This window comes from Pristiophorus japonicus, chromosome 1 (assembly GCF_044704955.1).
Source record: "Pristiophorus japonicus isolate sPriJap1 chromosome 1, sPriJap1.hap1, whole genome shotgun sequence".
Taxonomy (NCBI): domain Eukaryota; kingdom Metazoa; phylum Chordata; class Chondrichthyes; family Pristiophoridae; genus Pristiophorus; species Pristiophorus japonicus.
Window position 1 is genome coordinate 253253150 of NC_091977.1, and position 25730 is coordinate 253278879.

The 25730-nt window shown below is 47.3% G+C and overlaps 1 protein-coding gene across 1 annotated transcript in view; it reads left to right on the forward strand.

Annotated features, from left to right (window-relative positions):
- frem1a (Fras1 related extracellular matrix 1a) overlaps positions 1–25224 on the forward strand; it is a 352151-nt gene extending 326927 nt beyond the window's left edge. Inside the window, 4 exon segments of the mRNA XM_070877990.1 lie at positions 4101–4277; positions 11141–11256; positions 12542–12627; positions 25025–25224. Coding sequence (XP_070734091.1) covers positions 4101–4277; positions 11141–11256; positions 12542–12627; positions 25025–25224 — 579 coding nt within the window.
- The last annotated feature ends 506 nt before the right edge of the window (positions 25225–25730 follow it).

Consider the following 25730-nt stretch of genomic DNA (forward strand, 5'->3'; position numbering starts at 1 on the left):
TCGAGGATGGCCAGCCCTCGCGTTGGTTCCTCGACATATTGGTCTAGAAAACCATCCCTAATACACTCCAAGAAATCCTCCTCCACCGTATTGCTACCAGTTTGGTTAGCCCAATTTTTATATAGATTAAAGTCGCCCATGATAACTGCTGTACCTTTATTGCACGTATCCCTAATTTCTTGTTTGATGCTGTCCTCAACCTCACTACTACTGTTTGATGGTCTGTACACAACTCCCACTAGCGTTTTCTGCCCTTTGGTATTCCGCAGCTCTACCCATACAGATTCCACATCATCCAAGCTAATGTCCTTCCTTACTATTGCGTTAATTTCCTCTTTAACCAGCAACACTACCCTTTTCCTTTCTGTCTATCCTTCCTGAATGTTTAATACCCCTGGATGTTGTGTTGCCAGCCTTGGTCACCCTGGAGCCATGTCTCTGTAATCCCAATATTTCATATTCATTAATAGCTGCCTGCACTGTTAATTCGTCCACCTTATTACAAATACTCCTCACATTGAGGCACAGAGCCTTTTTAACATACTTTGTCCCTTTAGAATTTTACTGTAATATGGCCCTTTTTGATTTTTGCCTTGGGTTTCTCTGCCCTCCACTTTTACTTTTCTTCTTTCTATCTTTTGCTTCTGACCCCATTTTACTTCCCTCTGTCTCCCTGCATAGGTTCCCATCCCCCTGCCATCTTAGTTTAATCCCTCCCCAACAGCACTAGCAAACACTCCCCCTTGGACATTGGTTCCGGTCCTGCCCAGATGCAGACTGTCCAGTTTGTACTAGTCCCACCATCCCCAAAACCGGTTCCAATGTCCCAGGAATTTGAAACCCTCCCTCCTGCACCACTCCTCAATACATGTATTCAGCTTAGCTATCCTGCCATTCCTACTCTGACTAGCACATGGCACTGGTCGCAATCCTGAGGTCCTACTTTTTAATTTAACTCCTAGCTCCCTAAACTCAGATTGTAGAACCTCATCCCATTTTTTACCTATATCATTGGTACCTATATGTACCATGACAGCTGGCTGTTCACCCTCCCCCTCCAGAATGTGCTGCAGCCGCTCTGAGACATCCTTGACTCTTGCACCAGGGAGGCAACATGCCATCCTGGAATCTCGTTTGCAGCTGCAGAAATGCCTATCTATTCCCCTTAAATTGAATCCCCTATCACGATAGCTCTCCCACTCTTTGTCCTGCCCTCCTGTGCAGCAGAGCCACCCCTGGTGCCATGGACTGGCTGCTGCTGCCTTCCCCTGATGAGTCATCTCCCCCAATAGTACCCAAGGTGGTGAATCTATTTTTCAGGGAGATGCCCGCAGAGGACCCCTGCAGTACCTTCCTTCCACTGCTCTTCCTGATGGTCACCCATTCCCTATCTGCCTGTGTAACCTTCACTTGCTGTGTGACCAACTCACTAAACGTGCTATTCTCGACATCCTCAGCATCACAGATGCTCCACAGATGCATCACAGAATCCATGTGCAGCTCCAGTGCCGCAATGCGGTCTGTCAGGAGCTGCAGCCGGATACACTTCCTGCACATGTAGTCTTCAGAGATTCTGGAAGTGTCCCTGAGTTCCTACATAGCACAGGAGGAGCATGACACGTGTCTGGGCTCTCCTACCATGACTTAACCCTTAAATTACTTAATTTGGCAACAATGCCAAAGGTTTCTTATATCCATCGACATTCCCTTAACCACCATGCTAGTGACCTCCTCAAGAAATTCAAATAGATTACTCAGACATGACTTACCCTTGACAAATCCTTGCTGATTTTCTTTGATCAGTTCATCCTTGCCCAAGTGCTCAGTCATTCTCTCTCTGATGATAGATTACAGTAACCTCCCCATTGAGCCCTAGCACTCGCTCCTCAGGGACAGTGAGGGGCCACAGTTCAGGTTCCCCTTCTCCAGTCCTCTGCTGCTCCCATCTGATGTGCCATCTTGGCCTGCAAAAGAAAGGAACTCGTGTGAGTAAGAGTCCAGCTATGTATAACGAAGATATCTCTGCCATGGTTGAATAGCTGTGAATGTAGGCAAGCTGTGAGATGAGGATGAGAGTGTGAGTATCTGCAGATACTTAGTGGTTGAGTGGTGTGGAGGTGGTGAATTGCACAGTGTGCGCAGACAGAGGTTGAGAGGCTGGTATGGAAGAGGTGTGGAAGCTTGTTCTCACCTTCAGCAACTGACACTAGGTAAGGCTTCTCTGCACCTCAGTGCTGGCCCACACCTCCCAGGACATCTCTCGCCACATGGCCCAGAAAACCTGCGAGGTGGCCTCCATCCCGAGGGAGGGAACAGCGACTCCCTCCTGGTCTCCAATGACCCCACCAATGCCTCCAGAGCCACATCGTTGAAACTTGTGGCCTTCTCCCTTGAAGGGAGATTACCAGCAGCCATTTCACAATTTTCCTCGGCTCCAGAGATGAGTGACTGAAGTTCAGCAATGCTGAAAATGAGCAGTAGCAGGTTCAATGACATTCCCTTTAAGAGCCAGATGGAGCTAGAGTCAAGGATTGAAGGCTGATTGCTGAATGGAACTCAGCTGGAATTGGTGGTTGAGTGGTGTGGAAATGGTGGGCGCCAGACACGCTGGCGCGGCGCCTAAATTTGGCCGATGTCCACCGCGCGGCCGATGCCATCGAGTCGCTAAAAACAGCTCTAGGCCCTGACTCCGTTAGATGCGTCGAGGAGGCTCAAGCACGTGGGGAGATCCCGTCCGAACTGACCCCCGTCCGGACAGAATTCCTCATCGGCGCCAAACCCCGGAACCTCCCTCGGGAGCCGGCGCCGCACAACTTGAGCCGCCTCGGGGAAATCCCCTCCGTGCCTTTCAGTTCTGCGCGGAGAGGTTTCCTGTACGGGCTGCTCCTGCACACGCTCAACTTTGCCATCCTCGTCTGCTGTCCGGACACGCCATGGCGTACCATCTTGCCGTCCGGAGGCGGCGGGGGTCCCCGATGGAGGGCACTCTACGCGGGAGTCCTCCCACTATTTATCGGGGACTTGGCCTGGAGGGTGGTGCACGGAGCAGTGCCGTGCAACAAATTTTTAAGCCGGTTCACGGACTCCCAAGCCGCCTGCAATTTCTGCGGTCTGGAAGAGTCCGTGTTCCATGTTTTTATGGAGTGTGCGAGGTTGCAGCCCCTGTTTTATTATTTAAAGGGGCTGCTCCTCAATTTCTGGCTGCACTTCAGTCCCACACTCCTGATCTTTGGGCACCCTGTGCGGAGGGGAGCGGGTAGGTCCGAGGGCCTCCTCGTAGGACTGCTCCTGGACACGGCCAAGGGTGCCATCAGCCGATCCAGGCAGCGGGCGGTCGAGGGGGTCATTCAGCCTGACTGCCTGCCTCTCTTCCGTGCTTACATCTGGGCCAGGGTGTCCTTGGAGATGGAGCACGCAGTGTCCACCGGTACGCTCGCGGCCTTCCGCGAGAGGTGGGCACCGAAGGGACTGGAGTGCATCATCACCCCCGGCAACCAAATTTTAATTTGATTTTATGTTTTAAAAGTTAATTTGTTTTAATTGCCGGTGTTTTTAGTGTCCCCCTCCCCTTTTATAGGGGGCACTTGGAAAAAAAATTTGATTTTAGTGCCCAAAAAAAACCCCCCAAAATACAAAAAAAACACAAAAAAAGGGGCCTTGAAAATGTTTGGTGTGTCCCCCAGATTGGAGAGCACTTGACTTAACTGTTATGCAACCAAAAGAGTTGTGGAAGTGGTGTGGTAACTGGCTGTGAATAGCACCCCTGTAGCGCCCAGCTGAGGCCATTAGCACCTCATTTACCACCCATTTCACTCCTGGGCAAAAAATTACTACCCCAAATGGGGCGCTACCCAATTTCGCCCCTTAGTTTCTTCCTCCCCCTCCTTAAATAATGGAGTGATATTTGTAATTTTACAATCCACAGGCACAGTGGTGTGTTTTCTCAGTGAAATTTGACAGTATAGCTATTTAATATATTGCCCTGAAAAGAAGGAGATATTTAGGGGATATCTTATTCTGGGTCAGAGTTTGATACATTGCTTTAACATTGTTTTAATATTGTCCACATTTTGCTGATGATTTTCTCTCTTCCTGTTTAGTACCATGGACTAATATCACTGAAGGTTGAGGATGACCATGTTCCTCCAATGTCCAGTAAAAGTGCAAAAGTACTGGTCACTCGCCGGGGACAACAACGCTTTCTGGGGAAATCAGAGCTCCCGCAGACTGGCAAAGTGGTGGCAGTGCCAACATCACGGCTTCTTCCTGGAAAGCAGGTTGGTTGTTAGGAAAAACAGGAATGACAAGAATTCCTCTTAAGTCCAACCCTCGTACTGAAAGTACTCTGCACCTTATTGCTAGTGCTGAATTTGCTGGTTTCTTTCATGAGAGAGTAAGTGCATTGATTGAGCCGTACAAATTGGAAAAACCCAAGGTTTGGTCCATGGCTTGGAATGAGTTTGCTGATCCCAGCCAAAGTGACAGGAGCTGGTACTATCATTGGCCTCAGTTTCTCCGGTCAGGTGACACTCCTGATCATAATCTCTTGAATCCCAGTGGATGTGAACATGTGGACAGGATTGGGCTTTGTCTGTGAGTGATGCCCCCACCCCCCACCCCACCCCACCCACTCGCCACTATGCTTAATATCCTACTCTGGATCACTGTCTGTCATTCTCATCCTTGTGTTTAAATCCCTTCATCACCTTGCTGCTCCCTATCTCTGTAACCTCCTACAACCCATTTCTCAGACTCTAGCCTCTTGTGTGTTACCCCATCCTTCACCTCACCATTGGCAGACATGCCTTCGGCTGCATAGGCCCTACACTCTAAATTTCCTCTCTAAACCTCACACTCTCTTTCACGATGCTCCTTCAAACTCATCTCATTAACCAAGCTTTTAATCACTCATTCTGATATTTTCTTTTTTGGCTCACCATCCATTATTGTCTGATTACACGCCTGCAAAGCGCCTTAGGATATTTTTCGATGTTAGTGGCGCTATAATCAAAGCAAGTTGTTTTTGCCTAGAATTTTGCTGCTGTCTGTGGCACCATGCACCATAAGAGAGGAAGAAAATGAGGGGGATTCTGAAATGGCAATGCTTTTTCAGACATCCATGTTGAGTGTTCAGCAATTCATGTTGTGTTAAAAGACACACTGTTGACCGTGAGGGCTTATGGAGCATCCTCCTCTGTTTTGGATGTACCCGAAAGTTTGTCAACATACTTCGCCTGCTCCACGACGACATGCAGGCCGTGATCCTTACCAACGGATCCATTACAGACCCATTCCACATCCTGACCGGGGTCAAACAGGGCTACGTCATCGCTCCAACCCTCTTCTCAATCTTCCTCGCTGCCATGCTCCACTTCACTGTCAACAAGCTCCCCGCTGGAGTGGAACTAAACTACAGAGGGAAGTTGTTTAACCTACGCCGCCTACAGGCCACGTCCAAGATCACCCAAACCTCTGTCATTGAGCTACAGTACGCGGAAGACACCTGCGTCTGCGCACATTCTGAGGCTGAACTCCAGGATATAGTCGATATATTCACCAAGGCATATGAAAGCATGGGCCTCACGTTTAACATCCGTAAGACAAAGTCCTCCACCGGCCTGTCCTCACCGCACAGCACTGTCCCCCGGTCATCAAAATTCACAGCACAGCCCTCGACAACGTGGACCACTTCCCATACCTCGGGAGCCTCTTGTCAACAAAGGCAGACATTAATGTAGAGATTCAACATCGCCACCAGTGCGCCAGTGCAGGCTTCGGCCGCCTGAGAAAAAGAGTGTTCGAAGACCAGGCCCTCAAACCTACCACGAAGTTCATGGTCTACAGGGCTATAGTAATACCCTCCCTCCTGTAAGGATCAGAAGCTGACAATGTACAGAAGACACAGCAAGTCGCTGGAGATATATCACCAACGATGTCTCCGCAAGATCCTGCAAATCCCCTGGGAGGACAGACACACCAACATCAGTGTCCTCGCCCAGGCTAACATCCCCAGCATTGAAGCACTAACCACTCTTGATCAGCTTCACTGGGCAGGCCACATAGTTCGCATGCTAGACACGAGGCACCCTAAGCAATTGCTCTACGTGGAACTCCTTCATGGCAAACGAACCAAAGGTGGGCAGCGGAACTGTTACAAGGACACCTTCAAAGCCTCCCTGGTGAAGTGCGACATCACCACTGACACCTGAGAGTCCCTGGCCGAAGACTGCCCCAGGTGGAGAAAGTACATTCTGGAGAGCGTTGAGCTCCTCGAATCTCAACCCTGCATGTGTGAAGAGATCAGGTGCAGGCAGCGGAAGGAGCCTGTGGTAAATCAGTCCCAACTCCCCTTCCCCCGACAAATATCCCACCTGTGACAGGGTCTGTAGCTCTCGTATTGGACTGTTCAGCCACCAAAGAACTCACTTTAGGAGTGGAAGCAAGTCTTCCTCAATTCCGAGGGACTGCATATGATGATGATGATGATGCACCATAAGAGAGGAAGAAAATGAGGGGGATTTTGAAAAGGCAATGCTTTTTCAGACATCCATGTTGAATGTTCAGCACTTCATGTTGTGTTAAAAGTGAAAAAGTTCTACTCCTAGTGTCTTTTAAAGGGACACACTCTCCATGAATAAGCATCTGGCAAACTTTTTTTGTTGTTTCACATAGACAGGAGGGTAGATATTTGCAGATTCTGCTTTCAGCATGCTGTATCCTTGGATGCTCTAATAATGACTCCATGAGGCAATGTGTTGTACTTGAACTGTAGTGACCTTAGTCCTTTAATTGTTAACTCCAAAGTGAGGATCACACCTGGCCTTTTATACTAGGCCAGGCGCACCTGTACAGGTAACCTACAAGTGTCCCACTGCTGTGCCCTCTGGTGGCATGCCTTGTAATAGTACCAACAGTAGCCATGTAGGATACATGACACAGCATGTTTCAGTACTTGTCTATTTTGAATAAATGAAGGGTTTATGGTCATCCAATGTTTTTCTGAGATCTCTAGAAAGCCATGAATCGTGAACCAATTTGATTAATCCTTGCACTTTCAGCAATGAGCTGAGACTTCACCCTTATAACATTTACCGCAAGCTACAAGGTTGACCCACATATCACTAGTCACTACATTTTAAAGTAATTCACTGTGTAGGAAGCACTTTGGTACACTTCTGAGAGACACAATTAATGCTACATAAATGAAAGTCTTCTTGAATTTTTGCATGACATCGACCTCCTCCACCCCTACCGTACCCATTGAAACCCTCATCCATGCTTTTCTCAGCATCGTACCCGACTATTCCAATGCTCTCCTGACTAGCCTTCCATCCTCCAACCTCTGTAAACTTCAAACTCATCCAAAGTTCTGCTGCCCATATTTTACCCATTACTAATCTTGATCATCCAATCACCCCTGTCCTCGTTGATCGACATTAGCCCCAATGCCTCAAATTTAAATTTTTCATTCTCCTGTTTAAATCCCTTCATTGTCTCATCCTTCCTTGTCCTTGTAACCTCCTCCAGCCCTACAATTCCCCCTGTGAACTCTCTGTTCTTCCAACTCATTACCTCTGTGCCTCCCCCTAACTCCCCCCACTTTCCCTCTGAGGCCCCACCCACGCTCTGGAATTCATGGCCTTCGCTTCTCTGCCTCTCCTTCTTTAAGACCCTCCTTAAAAGACATCACTTTGACCGAAACTTCCGATCTAATATCTCCTTCTTTGGCTTTGCATCCATGTATTCTGATTACCCTTCTGTGAAGCCTTTGGGACGGTTTCCTTGTTACTGTTGTTTCGCTCCATTTAATTTTACTGGAAAATGTTCATGCCTGTGAGTCGTTGCATCGGGATTTCGCAATTCTGCTCTGCAAAGGAGGAAGTGCATTACCTCATGAGGAAAGAGGAAGTGTAAATAGTCCAGGCTGCATTCTGACACTTCCTGATTCGTTGTCTACAGAGAAATATTGCCAGAAACATGGGAGCAGTCACTTTCCTACTTTGACAGTGATCTTTGACCCATTATAAGCAGTTACAAAGGCTGCTTCAGATTTCCAATTGTTCCCCTTGCTTTCCATCAGAGATCTATAGCCAAGTTATAGATGTACAGTAAATGTGATTCACCCCTTCAAATAATCTCACCTTTGCTAGTTCTATTGATGCCATAACTGCATAGAGAAGGTAGCTGGGTATTGGGGGATGTGTCTCCCAGTCACTGTGTAATCCATTGGCAGGCTAGACACACCAAAGTCAGTGTTGTCGCGCAGGCCAACATCCCCAGCATCGAAACATTAACCATGTTCGATCAATTCCGCTGAGTGGGCCACCTCATCCACATGCCCGACATGAGACTCCCAAAGCAAGCGCTCTACTCAGAGCTTCGACATGGCAAGTGAACCCCAGGTGGTCAGAGGAAACGCTTCAAGGACACCCTCAAAGCCTCCTTGATAAAGTGCAACATCCCCACCAACACCTGGGAATCCTTGGCCCAAGACCGCCAAAAGTGGAGGAAGAGCATCCGGGAGGGCACTGAGCACCTTGAGTCTTGTCGCCGAGAGCATGCAGAGATCAAGCGCAGACACCGGAAGGAGCGTGCAGCAAACCAGGCTCCCCATCCATCCCTTCCTTCAACCACTGTCTGCCCCACCTGTAACAGAGACTGTAGGTCCCGCATTGGACTCTTCAGTCACCTGAGAACGAACTTTTAGAGTGGAAACAAGTCATCCTCGACTCCGAGGGATTGCCTATGATGATAGAAGGCAGGTGGGTATTGGGGCATGTGTCTCCCAGTCACTGTGTGCTCCTGGAACTTATTTGATCATCTTAGGGGCTTCGAGAGGAATTTCCCAAAGGTTATTCCTAAATTGGTCAAAGTTTTTCCCCCTGTTTTTTTTGCCTGTCCCAGGAGATTGCATGGCTGGTGAGCGGACTGGGAGGAGCAGAAGGGGTGGGGAGGTGGCTGTGGTTGAACTTACAGTACTGGACAGACTTGATGAACCAGCTGGTCTTTTTATTTGTTCGTATATTGCAATGAGATCAATAAAAATCTTGCCTTGTTTTTTGTTGGAACAGGAATGTGCCCTGTGCAATGCAGCCATGATTACAACCAGGAGTCTTTGCTCATGTAGGACAGGATCAAACTCTACTGACACTCACAATTTGCTTGTATATGGACTTTCAGAAGGCATTTGATAAAGTACCACATAATAGACTTGCTAGCAAAATTGAAACTCGCAGGTTTAAGGAGACAGTGGCAGCACAGATATGAAATTGGCTCAGGGACAAAAAGCAGAGAGTTGTGGTGAATGGTTGTTTTTCAGACTAGGCGGAAGAATGTCTTGATGGTCCCCAGGAGTCAGTATTCGGATCACTACACATTTTGAAATATATTACGATATTTTATATTATTATATTTAGTTTTTTTCCTTTTAATTCTGTGTCCAGCTTTAACTATAATTTATTTCTCATTTTCAATTATGTCTCTGCTCAGCTGGACTACCAGGGATGCACCTCTGGGACTGATTACATAGTTGCTGCATGCTGGAGAGAATTCAAGCAATAGATTATGGTGTTGAAATTCCGGTTACCACCCTTCACAGTAATTGGAGAGCCATGTCGCATGATCCACTTCCTTTTGGGTTGGGTTTGGCAGTGCTAGGCGGCCTCACTGCGTACCACTGACATGTTTTAACGCCCCTCCCCTTCTGCTAAAGGAGAGGGATGCTGCAAACATTGAAGGCCTGCACTGGGCCACCAGGGCTGCGTGGTGCCACGGCTGCAGCCCGGCACTGAGACAGAGTGCTGGACTGCACAATCACGGCCCAGACCCCGCCAAAGTAGCAGCGAATGGCCCAACTGATAAGAAGGGGGAAAAGCAAAGATGGCGGCGCGCGGCACAGCGCACCTCCCCTTTGAGGTTTGCCATGCAATGGTTGACCGGTGAGGCTGCTGCGGTCACGCAGGCCAATTTCCGCCGGATGGCGAAAAGGCATCACAGCACATGGCGATGACATAATCGCCGGAGGTGAGTTGAGAGTTTACGGAGGTTGGAGGATGGAAGGCTAGTCAGAAGAGCATTGGAATAGTCGGGTTTGGTGTTGAGAAAAGCATGGAGGGGGAGGAGGGATCAATGAGGGGGGAGGAGGGAGTGGGGTGGAGGAGGGGTCAGTGTGGGGGGGGGGGAGGTGTCAATGGGGAGGAGGGAATGGGGGGCGGAGGGAGCGGAGAGCAGGAGGGAGGAGGGAACGGGGGGAGGAGAGAGCAGGGGGAGGAGGGAGCGGGGGGGGGCGAAGGGAGTGGGGGCGGGGAGTGGGGGGAGGAGGGAACGGGGGGAGGAGGGAACGGGGGGAGGAGGGAGGAGGGAGCGGGGGTAGGAGGGAATGAGGGGGGTCGAAGGAAGTGGGGGCGGGGATGAGGGAGTGGGGGGGAGAAGGAAGCATGGGGAGGAGGGAGCAGGGGGCTGGGAGGAGGGTGCAGGGGGGAGGAGGGAGTGGGGTGGGGGGAGGGAGCGGAGGGGGCGGAGGGAGCGGGGGCGGGGATGAGGGAGTGGGGGGGAGGAGGGAACGAGCAGGGGGGAGGAGGGAGCATGGGGGAGGAGGGAGCAGGGGGCAGGAGCAGGAGGGAGGAGGGAGTGCGGGTGGGGTTACTGCTCGACGTGCAAGAAGGGAGTGTGATCCTGCAGTAAGGATACAGGTTGTCATTACTTCTGATCTCACATCCAGGTTCGTACCTACATGGTTGTTGCTTCTGTTGGCAGGGAGCAATGTTGCTGGTCATATCACTAATGGTATCAATTCGCCCAGTTACAGTAAATCTATCCTGCTATGGCAGTGGAGTTGATAGCTGATCTGGCAGAACTTGGTGCTTTCACCAGTGCAGAGATGAAAAATGTTCGTTCTCAACCCGCTAATCACTCCCTTCCACGAACACCAAATTTGCCCCCAAACTCTCACCGTCCCCACCCTCTCAACAATGTGTGAAAAAAATAGGCAGTCAATATTTTAAGCAGTAATGATAATTGTATTCCTGCGGTAGATTTGATATAGTGGAGCCTATTCGATGATTATATATCAGACTACAGAGTGTAGAACTCTCGTGCACCAAAAGAATGAATATTTATAAGCAACTATTTTTAATTTCAGGAGCTCAGTGCCAAAAGATGTCCTTTTGGATGGACCTACCGTGACAATCACTGCTATTATCTGAACACTGAACACAAGGCAACCTGGACTGGAGCGGCTCGAGCCTGCAAGGAAATGTAAGACTTAATGTGAATGCTTATTAATTCATATTGGATTGATTGTAATATTTGGATAATTATGTTCAGCTGAAATTAGCACTAGATAGAATTATTTGAGCATTGTACTCAATAATAGACCATTGAGAGTTTATTTGAAAAATGTTAATTTGGTCCACTTCATCTCAGGATCACTTTGAATTTGAGAAAGAGCAGTTTATTTGCGTGCACCCATTTATCTCATCACTCCCATTACTTTTCTACTGTCGAGGTGTGCAGTGGAAGAACGCCTGTTGTCTCTAGTTGCAGACACAGCAACAAAAGTGGCAGATTCAATCCTGAAAGGCCAGTGCCTGCTGAGCTTGTGAACTATTTTTCTGCTTATTTTATGTTACAGTCTACAACTATAGCTATCTGGAAAAATAAATAATTTCTGAACTTTACTTTCAAGGATTAGTTCTCACTTGTGACCAACTCAAGGAGTGATGTTCCCAGTAGCAGTAAACCAGTTCCCAACCTAAAGCATGGTGATGCATTCATGTAGCACCTGGTATCTGATTCCGGCCCCCTTCACTGCCAGGTATCAGTGGTAAAGGTAACCAGCCATCCAGTTCTCACCTTTACTGCCAGCAATACCATCACTGGAGTTAAAAGCTGGTGTCATCCCAATCAATGTAACCAGAATCAAAGTTCCAAAACAAAAGAAAGACTTGCATTTATATAGCGCCTTTTACGATCACCGGACGTCTCAAAGCGCTTTTCAGCCAATGAAGTACTTTTGGAGTGTAGTCACTGTTGAAATGTGGGAAACGCGGCAGCCAATTTGCACAGAAGCAAGCTCCCACAAACAGCAATGTGATCATGACTAGATAATCTGCTTTTGTTATCTTGATTAAGGAATAAATATTGGGCAGGACACCGGGATAATTCCCCGCTCTTCTTCAAAATAGTGCCATGGGATCTTTTACGTCCTCCTGAGAGGGCAGACAGGGTCTCTGTTTAACATCTCATCCAAAAGATGACACCTCTGACAGTGCAGCACTCCCTCAGCATTGTACTGGAGTGTCAACCGAGATTTATGTGTTCAAGTTCCTGGAGTGGGGACTTGAACCCACAACCTTCTGACTGAGAGGCAAATGTGCTGAACCCACTGAGCCACAGCTGATAGCAGGTTAACTGCCAATACCACCACACATAGTCTTCTTGCTACTGATTTTGTCCTTTTTTTGAATTTTAATGCATAGTTAATGTCCATCTTCCATCTGAGCCTTAAATCAAAGAGCAAAATGTTCCACTGTCTCCACAGGTACCATGGCAACCTTGTGAGTGTCATCTCCGAACAGGACATGGAGTGGCTGTGGGACTTGGGTGGAAGGCGTCCCTTCTGGATTGGTGCGTATATTGCTGACAATGAATGGATATTAATGTGTGATCATTTCATGTATAAAACCTGAGTACATACGTCCTTATCACCAGTTAACTGGGATATGGAATTGTTAAAGATTATAAATGACACGGATTAATGGCTGTGCTATTTTCTGTCCACTGGAGCACCTGAACTACTGTGAATGATCCAATGATTACAATCAATTACAGAGTCATCCTCATTCCTCCCTCCCCACCTCCACCCCATTCAATCTTTAGTTAAGAGGCTGAAGGGGTAGGAATGTGATGGCAATGAGACGGCATCTGTTATGTATGAAGAGAGAGTCAGACTGAATACTGTGAGCTCAAAGTGTGACCTTAGTCTTTTATTGCAGTTCTCCAGAGTGCCTCTCCAACCTGTGAAGCCTCCTTAGATAGCTGGGCACCCAAGGGATTACAGGATTCCTTGGGACTCCAGTGGATGAGCCCTCTGGTGGCTGTACAGAGTATATACAAGTTTACATATATAACAACACTCCCCCCCCCCCAAAGTCAACAGTGTAACTATTTATAAGGTGAGTTGATCTGGGGCCCTTCTTTCCCTGGTTGATCGTCTCGGAGCAAATGCTGGTATTGGTGAAGCGTCTATTGCGCCCTCGCTGGGCTGCTGTGCAGCTGGCCTTGCTGGGCTGCCTGGTGTGGTGAGTCCTGCTGGGCCGCTGTGGATGATGGGTTCTGCTTCGTGGTCAACCGTGGTGTCAGTTGCCACTGGTGTGTATGTTGGGGGATCAAAAAAGGTAGGGTCCAGAATGGGTTGCTCAGGGTAGTCCATGAATCTGAGTTTGATTTGATCCAAGTGTTTCCGGTGAATGAGTCCATTTGAAAGTTTGACCCTGCTCCCCTCTATGGCCACAACAGTACCAGTAAGCCAGTGGGATCTTGTCCATAATTCAATACAAATACAGGATCATTGACTTCAATCTCGCGTGACACATTTGCGCTATCATGGTATGTACTTTGTTGAAGCCGCCTGCTCTCTACCTGTTCATGTAGATCAGGGTGAACGAATGAGAGCCTTGTCTTAAGTGCCCTTTTCATGAGCAGTTCAGCAGGTGGGATCCCAGTGAGCGAGTGGGGTCTTGTGCGGTAGCTAAACAGGACTCGAGATAGGCGAGTCTGCAGTGAGCCATCAGTTACCCTCTTCAAACCCTGCTTGATGGTTTGCACTGCTCTCTCTGCCGGACCATTGGATGCTGGTTTAAATGGGGCAGATGTGACATGTTTGATCCCGTTGCAGGTCATGAATTCTTTGAACTCGGCACTGGTAAAACATGGCCCGTTGTCGCTCACCAGGACATCGGGTAGCCCGTGCAAGGCAAACATGGCCCGCAGGCTTTCAGTGGCGACAGCGGACGTGCTTGCTGACATTATCTCACATTCAATCCATTTGGAGTACACATCTACAACCACAAGGAACATTTTACCCAAGAACGGGCCTGCATAGTCAACATGGACCCTAGACCACGGTTTGGAGGGCCAAGACCATAAACTTAGTGGCGCCTCCCTGGGTGCATTACTTAACTGCGAGCATTTGTTACATCTGTACACGCAGGACTCTAATCCGCATCGATACCGGGCCACCACATGTGGGATCTGGCTAGCGCTTTCATCATTACGATGCCTGGGTGGGTGCTGTGGAGGTCACTGATGAAGGTGTCTCTGCCCTTCTTGGGGACCACAACCCGATTTCCCCACAGAAGGCAGTCTGCCTGTATAGACATTTCATCTTTGCTGGAACGGCTTTATCTCTTCCTCTGGGACACTGGACCTGCTCCCGTGAAGCACACAGTTTTTGACTAGGGACAGTAAGGGGTCCTGGCTCATCCAGGTTCTAGTCTGTCGGGCTGTGACAGGTGATTGCTCACTCTCAAATGCTTCCATAAATATGACTAAATCTGCGATCTGCGCCATTTCCACCCCCGTGGTGGGCAATGGCAGCTTGCTGAGAGCATCGGCACAGTTTTCTGTGCCTGGCCTGTAGCGGATGGCCGAGTTGTATACGGACAACATGAGCGCCCATCTCTGGATGCGGGCCGATACATTAGTGTTTATCCCCTTACTCTCAGAAAACAGGGATATCAGTGGCTTATGGTCAGTTTCCAATTCAAATTTTAGCCCAAACAGGTATTGATGCATTTTCTTCATCCCATATTCACACGATAACGCTTTTTTTTCAATCATGCTTTTAGCTCTCTCAGCCTTAGACAGACTCCTGGATGCCTACGCAACAGGTTGCAATTTCCCCAAATCATTAGCTTTTGCAATACACACCCGACGCCATATGATGACGCATCACATGCTAGTACCAAGCGTTTACATGGATCAAACAACACAAGCAATTGTTTGAGCATAACAATTTTCTAGCTTTTACAAAGGCATTTTCTTGACTTTTGCCCCATACCCATTTGTCCCCTTTACGTAGTAAGGTGTGCAGTGGTTCTAACAGTGTGCTGAGACCCGGTAAGAAGTTATCAAAGTAGTTCAGGAGTCCTAGAAATGACCGCAGCTTCGTCACATTCTGTGGCCTCGGTGCGTTCTCGATTGCCTCAGCCTTTGAATCGGTGGGCCTGATGCCATCCGTCGCGATCCTCCTCCCCGGAACTCCACTTCAGGTGCCAGGAAAACGCGCTTTGAGCGTTTTAACCTGAGCTCCACGCGGTTGAGTTGACTAAAAACCTCCTCCAGGTTCTGCAGATGCTCGAATGTGTCCCAACCTGTAACCAAGATGTCGTCCTGGAAGACCACGTGCACGGGACCGACTTCAGTAAGCTTTCCATGTTTCTCTGGAATATTGCCAGCGCTGATCGAATTCCAAACGGGCATCAGTTATAAATAAATAGATCTTTGTGCATGTTGATGCAGGTGAGGCCCTTCGATGATTCCTCCAGCTCCTGCATCATGCAGGCTGAAGTCAAATCCAGCTTCGTGAATGTCTTTCCTCCCGCCAGCGTTGCAAAGAGGTTGTCGGCCTTTGGTAGTGGGTATTGGTCCTGCAGGGAGAAACGATTGATAGTTACTTTGTAATTGCCACAGATTCTGACGGTGCCATCTCCCTTGAGGACTGGGACAATCGGACTGGCCCACTCGTTGAATTCGATCGGTGAAATGATGCCCTCTCCTCTTTGCAGCCGGTCTAGCTTGATCTCTACCCTTTCTCTCATCATGTACGGTCCTGCTCTCGCCTTGTGATGAATGGTTCGCCCTCCCGGAATTAGGTGGATCTGCACTTTTGCTCCTTGGAAATTTCCAATGCCTGGTTCGAACAGCGAAAGGAACTTGTTTAAGACCTTGGCACACGAAGTGTCATCAGCGGGCGATAGCACTCGTACATCGTCCCAGTTCCAGCGTATCTTTCCCAGCCAGCTGCTGCCGAGCAGCGTGGGACCATCGCCCGGTACCACCCAGAGTGGTAGTATGTGCACCGCTCCATCGTAGGAGACCTTTATGGTAGCACTGCCGATTACGGGAATCACTTTCTTTGTATAAGTTCTTAGTTTTGAGCGAATTGGAGTTAAGTCTGGCCTTGAGGCCTTTCTGCAGCACAATTTTTCGCAAATCATTTTGCTCATGATGGACTGGCTTGCGCCCATGTCCAGCTCCATTGAAACCATGGGTCCATTTAGTTCCACATTCAGCATTATTCAGGGACACTTTGTGGTGAATGTGTGCACCCCATGTACCTCTGCCTCCTCAGTCTGAGGCTCTGGTTCATCCTGATCTGCCATGGATCTGTCCTCCTCTGCAACATCGTGGTTTGCAGGATTAACAGGATTTGCAGCTCGTCTGCACAAACGGAGGTGTCCCATTGTTCCACAGCCCTTGCAAACGTACTCTTTGAAGCGGCATGAATGGAAACAATGATCACCCCCGCAGCACCAACAAGCTGTTAATGGCCTAGCATTCATCACCTTTGATGGTGGACTCTGAGACATCTGCAGATGTGCAGCTGCAGGCATGTATGACCTGCCCTATACGTTGCAATTTGAAAACAACATCACTTTGTTCACAGTATTGTGTGCAGACAGATTTGCTTAGTATTGCCACTGGTAGCAATGAACGCCTGGGCTATCGCTGTGGCCTTACTTAAGGTTGGGGTCTCTGCAGTCAAAAGTTCACAAAGTATGGTTTCGTAGCCAATGTCAAGTATGAAAAAGTCTCTGAGCATGTGCTCCAAATGTCCTTCAAATTCACAATGTTCTGCAAGGCGTCTTAGCTTGGCGACATAACTCGCTACTTCCTGGCCATCAGACCTTCTGTAGGTGTAGAACCGGTACCTCACCATCAGAACGCTTTCCTTCGGGTTCAAATGCTCCCGGACCAATGTGCACAAATCATTGTATCATTTCTCCGTGGGTTTCGCTGGACTAAGCAGATTTTTCATGAGGCCATACGTTGGTGCCTCGCAGACAGTGAGGAGAATCGCCCTACGTTTGGCAGCGTTTTCTTCTCCATCCAGCTCATTTGCTACGAAGTATTGGTCGAGTCGCTCCACAAAGGTTTCCTAATCATCTCCCTCCGAGAATTTCTCCAGGATGCCCACTGTTCGCTGCATCTTTGGGTTCGCTATCTGTATCTCGTCGCCAGTTGTTATGTATGAAGACAGAGTCAGACTGAATACTGTGAGCTCAAAGTAAGGAGTGACCTTAGTCTTTTATTGCACGTCTCCAGAGTGCCTCTCCAACCTGTGAGCCCTCCTTAGATACCTGTGCTCCCAAGGGATTATGGGATCCCTTGGGACTCCAGTGGATGAGCCCTCTGGTGGCTGTACAGAGTATATACATGTTTACATATATAACAGCATCACCATGCTTCCTGATGCTAACGTATTCATTTCTATTTTTGTTTTTTTTATAACAAATGAAAAATAAAAATCCCTTTAAATATAACAGCCCTGAAATTGGGCAGGGATTCTCCCTTGCTCCCACTGGCGTTGTGGCGGGAGGCCAGGGCTCACATGTTCTGATGGAAATGACAGAGCGGATTAGGAGGTGGTCAGTCCAGCAATCGTCAGCTCCTGTCATGGCGTGGGTGAAGCGGTCGCCCTTGCGGTACCTCGCTCGGATGATAACGTGGTCTCGCACATGCCAGTGCTTGGAGTGAGGATGTTGCCTTGAGGCCTTGTACTTGTCTCTCTGACGGAAAGGGTATTCGTTAACATGTTCTACAGCCCATATGGCAATGCATCAGTAAAGCTTGGAGATTTGGATGTGCCTGGTTGTTCCGTGAATGGAGCCTACCGGAAGATCCCCTCGACCTTTCCTAGATCAAAAGCATAAAACAGTATCCAAAAGCCAATATTAGATATATCACAGTCGTGGTGTCACCCAGGCCTCTTCTTTCCAGGGTTCTTGCAATCTCCAGTTGCCAACAGTCCTTGTTTTGAGTAAGCGTCACGCCTACCAATTTTCATAAAATGTAGAGTGAAACAGACTGCTTCTTGTAGCATAGGAGGATAAGGATAAGTGTCAAGGCCATCTTCAGAGTAAGGAATGTGGAGGGTGAGGACTTGGCAGTGAGAGTGAGAAGCAAGGGCAATCGGTTTATGTGAGGGCTGTGAGTAATGGATGAAGATAATTATGACGCAGGGCTGAAGTGGAAGGTTGATGATGTGAGTGAGGGGGAAATGTTAGGGTAAAAATGAGGAATGAATGGTGACACTAAAGATGAGTAGGTAGGATGAGGGGTAAGTAACGTACATTACAGGTAAGATGAAGGGGATGGTGAAGGAACAGTGAAGGAAGTTAAAGATGAGATTAGGGTTATAGGTGAGGATATGAATGAATGATGTGGGCGAGGGTATTGTCTGACAGTTAATCAGGAGAGATGAGAGTGGTTTGAAATCTGATTAGGACTATTAGAAGCATCAAGATATAACTTCTCATAGATGGGTATACTCCCAGGCTACCATTCTTTGTTATTGTCCACCTGCCATGTGATAAAATACTGAATCAAGTAAAGTCTGCTCATCAGAGACTCCATGGGCCTGATATTTATGGAGAGACGGACAGGGAATGGGTGAGAGGGAAAGCAGCCAAAGAATGCAGCGAGGTCCGGGACACGAAGGACATCATTATCATTTTCTTGTTGCATTTCCCACCCGGCAGCCGGACAGATTTACGGACTGTCCGACTGCTGTGTGGCAAAACCAACAACTGAAGACAGCATCCTTGGGGAAGCAGCCCGACAATCAGGAGGAAAGCAGACTGCAGATCAGGGATTGGGAGTGGGGGGAGGGGACGGGGCGGTGGCTGGGAAGTCTACTGTGATCGTGGGAGGGGACCAGGCTGCGGATTGGGGCTTGGGGGAAAATGATCCCTTTAATTGTTTGGGGATGCATGGCACCTTTAGCGGACTGCACGGTCCATTCAAATTTCCGCCAATGCACTGTTTTGCCATTCGAGAGTCGGTGAGCCAGCTGCATGGGACCTCCAGCCAGCAGCTTAAAGGGAACATTGTTGGTGGGGGGGGCGGGGGGCAGGGACATGGTGCTCTGTCATGATCGCAGGAGGAGAGCAGGCTGCAGATCGGGGCTTGGAGGTGGGGGAGGGGGAGGAGTGTTGGCAGTTGTGGCTTGGCTTGAGAGGCACTGGGATTGACATATAGGAGTCTGAAGGCTTCCTTGAGGGCCGTGGTGGAGCACTCCTGCTCCTTGTGGCTCACAAGGAGAGCTGTAAAAGGCTTTGCTGCCGGGTTTCCCGGGGCCTGGGGAACCCATGTGGCAGCAGGTATATTTAGATCAGGCATGAAACATAAGAAATAGGAGCAGGATTAGGTGATTTGGCCCATCAAGCCTGCTCCGCCATTCAATAAGATCATGACTGATCTGATCATGGACTCAGCTCCACTTCCCTGCCCACTCCCCATAACCCTTTACTCCCTTATCGCTCAAAGATCTGTCTATCTCCGCCTTAAATATATTCAATGACCCAGGCTCCACCGCTCTCTGGGGCAGAGAATTCCATAGATTTACAACCGTCTGAGAGAAAAAATTCCTCCTCCTCTCAACGCCTTATTCTGAGATGGTGTCCCCTAGTTTTAGTTTCCCCTATGAGTGGAAATATACTTTCTGCACCCACCTTGTCGAGCCCCCTCATTATCTTATATGTTTCGATAAAATCATCTCTCATTCTTCTGAACTCCAATGTGTATAGGCACAAACCTACTCAACCTATCTTCTAAAGTTAACCCCCTCATCTCCGGAATCAATCTATTGAACCTTCTCTGAACAGCCTCCAATGCAAGTATATCCTTCCTTAAATACGGAGACCAAAACTGTACACAGTACTCTCGGTGTGGCCTTACAAATACACGGTACAGTTGTAGCAGGACTTCTCTGCTTTTATACTCTATCCCCCTTGCAATAAAGGCCAGCATTGCATTTGCCTTCCTGATTACTTGCTGTACCTACATACTAACATTTTGTGTTTCATGCACAAGGACCCCTGGGTCCCTCTGTACTGCAACACTTTGCAATTTTTCTCCATTTAAATTGTAATTTGCTTTCTACTTTTTCTAACAAACTGGATAACCTCACATTTTCCCATATTATACTCCAACTGCCAGCTTTTTGCCCGCTCACTTAGCCTGTTTATATCCCTCTGCAGATTTGTTGTGTACTCCTCATAATTTGCTTTCCCACCCATCTTTGTATCATCAACAAACTTGGCTACATTACACTCGGTCCCTTCATCCAAGTCATTAATATAGATTGTAAATAGTTGAGAACCCAGCACCGATCCCTGCGGCACTCCACTTGTCACTGTTTGCCAACCTGACCTATTTATCCCGACTCTCTGTTTTCTGTTAGTTAGCCAATGCTCTATCCATGCTAATATATTACCCCCAACCCCATCAACTTTTATCTTGTGCACCTTATCGAATGCCTTCTGGAAATCGAAATACACCACATCCACTGGTTCCCCCTTATCCACCCTGCTCATTACATCCTCAAAGAACTCCAGCAAATTTGTCAAACATGATTTGCCTTTCATAAAACCATGCTCGCTCTACTTGATTGAATTATGCTTTTCCAAATGTCCTGCTATGGCTTCCTTAATAATGGACTCCAGCATTTTTCCAATGACAGATGTTAGGCTAACTGGCCTGTAGATTCTTGCTTTTTGTCTGCATCCTTTTTTAAATAGGGGCACTACATTTGCAGTTTTCCAATCTGCTGGGACCGCCCCAGAATCCATGGAATTTTGGTAGATTACAACCAATGCAGCCACTATCTCTGCAGCCACCTCTTTTAAGACCCTAGGATGTAAGCCATCAGGCCCAGGGACCTTGTCCGCCTTTAGTCTCATTATTTTACCATGTACTACTTCATTGGTGATAGTGATTATATTAAGTTCCTCTCTCCCTATAGCCCCTTGATTATCCACGATTGGGATGTTTTTAGTGTCTTCTACCATGAAGACCGATGCAACGTCTCTGCCATTTCCCTGTTCTCCATTATTAATTCCCTAGTCTCATCCTCCATGGACCAACATTTACTTTAGCCACTCTTTTCCTTTTTATATATCTATAGAACTCTAACTATTGTTTTTATATCTCGTGCTAGTTTACTCTCATAATCTATCTTCCCTCTTTTAATCATTTATTTAGTCGTTCTTTTCTGGCTTTCAAAAGTTTCCCAATCCTCTGGCCTCCCACTAGTCTTGGCCACATTGTATGCCCTTGTTTTCAACTTGATACCCTCCCTTATTTCCTTAGTTATCCACAGATAGTTATCCCTTCTCTTACAGTCTTTCCATCTCATTGGGATATATTTATGTTGCGAGTTATGGAATATTTCCTTAAATGTCTGCCACTGCTCATCAACCATCTCATACTTTAATCTATTTTCCCAGTCCACTTTAGCCAGCTCTGCTCTCATACTTTTGTAGTCTCCTTTATTTAAGCTTAGGACCCTGGTTTGAGAACCAACTTTCTCCCCTCCAAATGAATTTGAAATTCAACCATGTTATGGTCACTCATTCCTAAAGGTTCCTTTACTACGAGATCATTTATTAATCCTGTCTCATTACAGAGGACCGGATCTAAGGTAGCCTGCTCCCTGGTTGGTTCCAACATACTGTTCAAGGAAACTATCCCGGATACACTCTATGAACTCTTCCTCAAGGCTGCTCTGGTCAATTTGCTTTGTCCAATCAATATGAAGGTTAAAATCGCCCATAATTTATTGCCATTCCTTTATTACAAGCCTCAATTATTTCTTGATTTATACTCAGTCCAACAGTGTAACTACTGTTATGGTGCCTATAGACTACACCCACCAGCGACTTTTTCCCTTATTATTCCTTATCTCCACCCAAACTGATTCAACATCTTGATCCTCTGAGCCAATATCGTTTCTCACTAACGCACTGATTTCATCCTTTATTAACAGTGCTACCCCACCTCCTTTTCTTTTCTGTCTGTCCTTCCGAATTGTCAAATATCCCTGAATATTTAGTTCCCAGTCCTGGTCACCTTGCAACCACGTCTCTGTAACGGCTATCAGATCATACCGATTTGTATCCATTTGTGCCGTCAACTCATCTATTTTGTTACGAATGCTACGTGCATTCAGATAAAGAGCTTTTATTTTTTTTTTACCATTTTTTCCTGCTTTGACCACACTTTCCGACTCACCTTTACATTTATACATTCTGTCCCTTCCTGGCACACTCTGGTTTTTATTTCCCCCAGTGATACCCTGGTCGATTTGACTTCTTAAATTGTCACTCAGCTGAATCCTCCCCCCCACTAATTAGTTCAAAGCCCTCTCTACAGCCCTAGTTATTTGATTCACCAGGACCCAAGTCCCAGCACGGTGTGAGTGGAGCCCGTCCGAATGGAACAGCCCCCTCTTACCCCAGTACTGGTGCCAGTGTCCCACAAACTAAAACCCATTTCTCCCACCAGTCTTTAAGCCACGTGTTTAACTGTCTGATCTTATTTACGCTATGCAAATTGGCTCATGGCTCAGGTAGTAATTCAGAGATTATTACCTTTGTGGTTCTGCTTTTTAATTTAGCCCCTAGCTGCTCATACTCTCTCAGCAGAACCTCTTTCTTTGTCCTATCTATGTCATTGGTACCTACGTGGACCATGACAACTGGATCTTCCCCCTCACACTCCAAGTTCCTCTGCAGCCCTGAGGGGATGTACTTAACCCTGGCACCAGGCAGGCAACACCGCCTTCGGGACTCACGCTCTCGGCTACAGAGAACTGTATCTATCCCCTCATGATACTGTCCTCTCCCACTACGTTTCTTTTTAATCACCCCCCCCCCACCCCCCACCCCCCACTTGAATGGACCCCTGTATCCCGATGCTGTGGTCAGTTTGCTCATCCTCCCTGCAGTCCCTGCTCTCGTCCACACAGGGAGAAAGAGCCTCGAACCTGTTGGACAAGAGCAAGGGCCGAGGCTCCTCCATCACTACATCCTGGGTCCCCATACCTGCCTCACTTGCATCACACCCTCCTGTCCCTGACCACGGAGCAAATTTGAATGAATTAATCTAAGGGATGTGACTGCCTCCTATAACACATCATCCAGATAACTCTCCCTCCCTGATGTGTCGCAGGGTCTGAAGCTCGAACTCCAGCTCATCAACACGGAGCCGAAGTTCCTCGAGCTGCAGACACTTGCTGCAGATGTGGTCGTGATGGACCTCAATGGGGTCAACCAGCTCCCACATGCAACAGCAGAATCACATCACCTGTCCTGCCATCTTTAATGTATTTAATTAATTAGATCAGTTTTTAGTTATTAATCCCAGTCCCTAATATAAGGCCCTTAATTTAAAGGAAAAGAGAGAAAAACTCACCAACCAATCACTTCCCTCCCTTCCTGTGACGTCGAATGTAGTCACCCTGTTCTCTTTGTCGCCTTCTCTTACCTGCTCCCTGTAGGGGCAGGCTGCTGCTCGCACTTTTAACTGCTGCTGCCGGCGTGGTGCTCCCTCATAGGTCCGGGTGGTCGGCGCTCTATGCTGGGTCCAGACTGCTCGCACTTTTAACTTTTTACTTTTCTGTATAAGGTCAGTGTTTGAATTTAGGTGGTATGATATTGCTCTAGCAAAAGGCAGTTATTTGTCTTTTGTAAAACGTGTCATCGGTTAATGTAAAATGATTATTCTAGAAGAGGTTTATAAACTATTTGTTCAGGTCACATTAATAGCCTACTTGAGGTTCACTCTCATAGTTTACACTCTCTTCATAACCCTTCAATATTTAACTACCTTACTCAAGCATCAATTATCCTATAATTTATTCTGAAAGCAGACTAGTATATCACTCACCTGATAGCAAAGGTCTGTACTAGCATTGAGTGTACAATGAAAGCGTGGATGCACTCTTAAGTGATATTGAACAGTCTTTCCAATGTTTTATAATATCTTCTGTTTACTGCAGTCTTGCTGAGTATTTCCATCGCAGTCTGACTGACTACTGCACGTCACAGTCTGGCTGAAGTCATGACAAGTTCCACAGCTCTTCCATTGTAACAACTTTTTTATGTCATGCATAAGGCCAGAGGGTTTAAGTTTTTACAGAAAAACAAACTGAACTGCAGAACATGTTCCCAAAACACTAATAAAAAAGTTGACATCCAATGTAGTAAAAAGCAATTTAATCCTGAAGCAGTGACTTTGATTATAGGCCTGTTAGTTGTATATTCCTTTTAATTAACAACTTTTTCACAAGCTGGCTTGTCAGCTTTTCCATGTTTTGTAGTTTGGCCTGTGTGACAGTCTTTACAGTTCAAACAGCAATTCAATGCATGAAGCATTTTGAAGCATTATAACAATGTGGTCAGTCTCTGTACAAATGCAAGTACTTCTTTCATTAGATGTGTAGAATTTATACATTTAATTCTGTAAACTGTCCAATGTGAGTTTGTTTTCTTTCAAACAGCTGTCAGCTGTGTCTCAGCAGAAGGCTGTGGATTCAAGTCCCATTCCAGGGATTGAGCACATAAAAAAATCTAGGCTGACACTCCAGTGCAGTGCTGAGAGAGTGCTGCACTGTCGGAGGTGCTATCTTTCAGATGAGACGTTAAACCGAGGCCCCATCTGCTCTCTTAGGTGGATGTAAAAGATCCCATGGTACTTTTTCGAAGAAGAGCAAGAGAGTTATCCCTGGTGTCCTGGCCAATATTTATCCCTCAATCAACATAACAAAAAAAACAGATTATCTGGTCATTATCACTCTGCTGTTTGTGGGAGCTTGCTGAACGCTGACTACCATGTTTCCCACATTACAACAGTGACTACACTCCAAAAGTACTTCATTGGCTGTAAAGCGCTTTGAGATGTCCGGTAGTCGTGAAAGGCGCTATATAAATCCAAGTCTTTCTTTCTTTGAAACTCTCAGGTCTCAGCGATAGGATCAGTCCAGGCAAGTGGGACTGGGCCGGAGGAGAACGTGTGTCCTACACAAATTGGAAACGTGGCCCCCCTCCTGCCTCGAGGAAGAAAGGCAAGAACTGCGTCCTAGTGAGGAGAAGAGGAAAGTGGCAGGTGAAAAACTGCAAGCGGGGCAAGCCACATTACTACATGTGCTCCATGCATTAATAATCACCAGAATCTTCACATTGAGCTCAATGTGTACATATTGTAGTGCTGCAATATTTATTCACAAGTTTTGGAAGTGCACCGATACACTTTGTATGTTTTCTTGCCCACTCTTACTGGTCACTGCATGGATGTGTGTGAAGCTGTGGCAGAGTGTGACAGTGGGCTCCTGCAATTTGATGGGAGGGTTTCACATAGTCATAACCAATCATAACGCAATGTACTGTGAACCTCACAGCGATAATTAACACTTTGAAGTTTTTCGAAACCAAATGTGACATTTAACAAGAGAACATATTTGTCGATATTCAAACATATTTTTATACTCATTTCGGTAAGGTAAACTTAAGTGTCTAAAGTAAAGAGTAGAACTCTCATGGATCATAAAAGGCACTGGGGGGATACATTCAAGGGAGACCATGTTTGGGCACTACACCCGCACAGTGTTAACTCAGATGGTAAGGTCCGACAATCCCCTGGATTTTGAGCTTCAGCCCTGATCATAA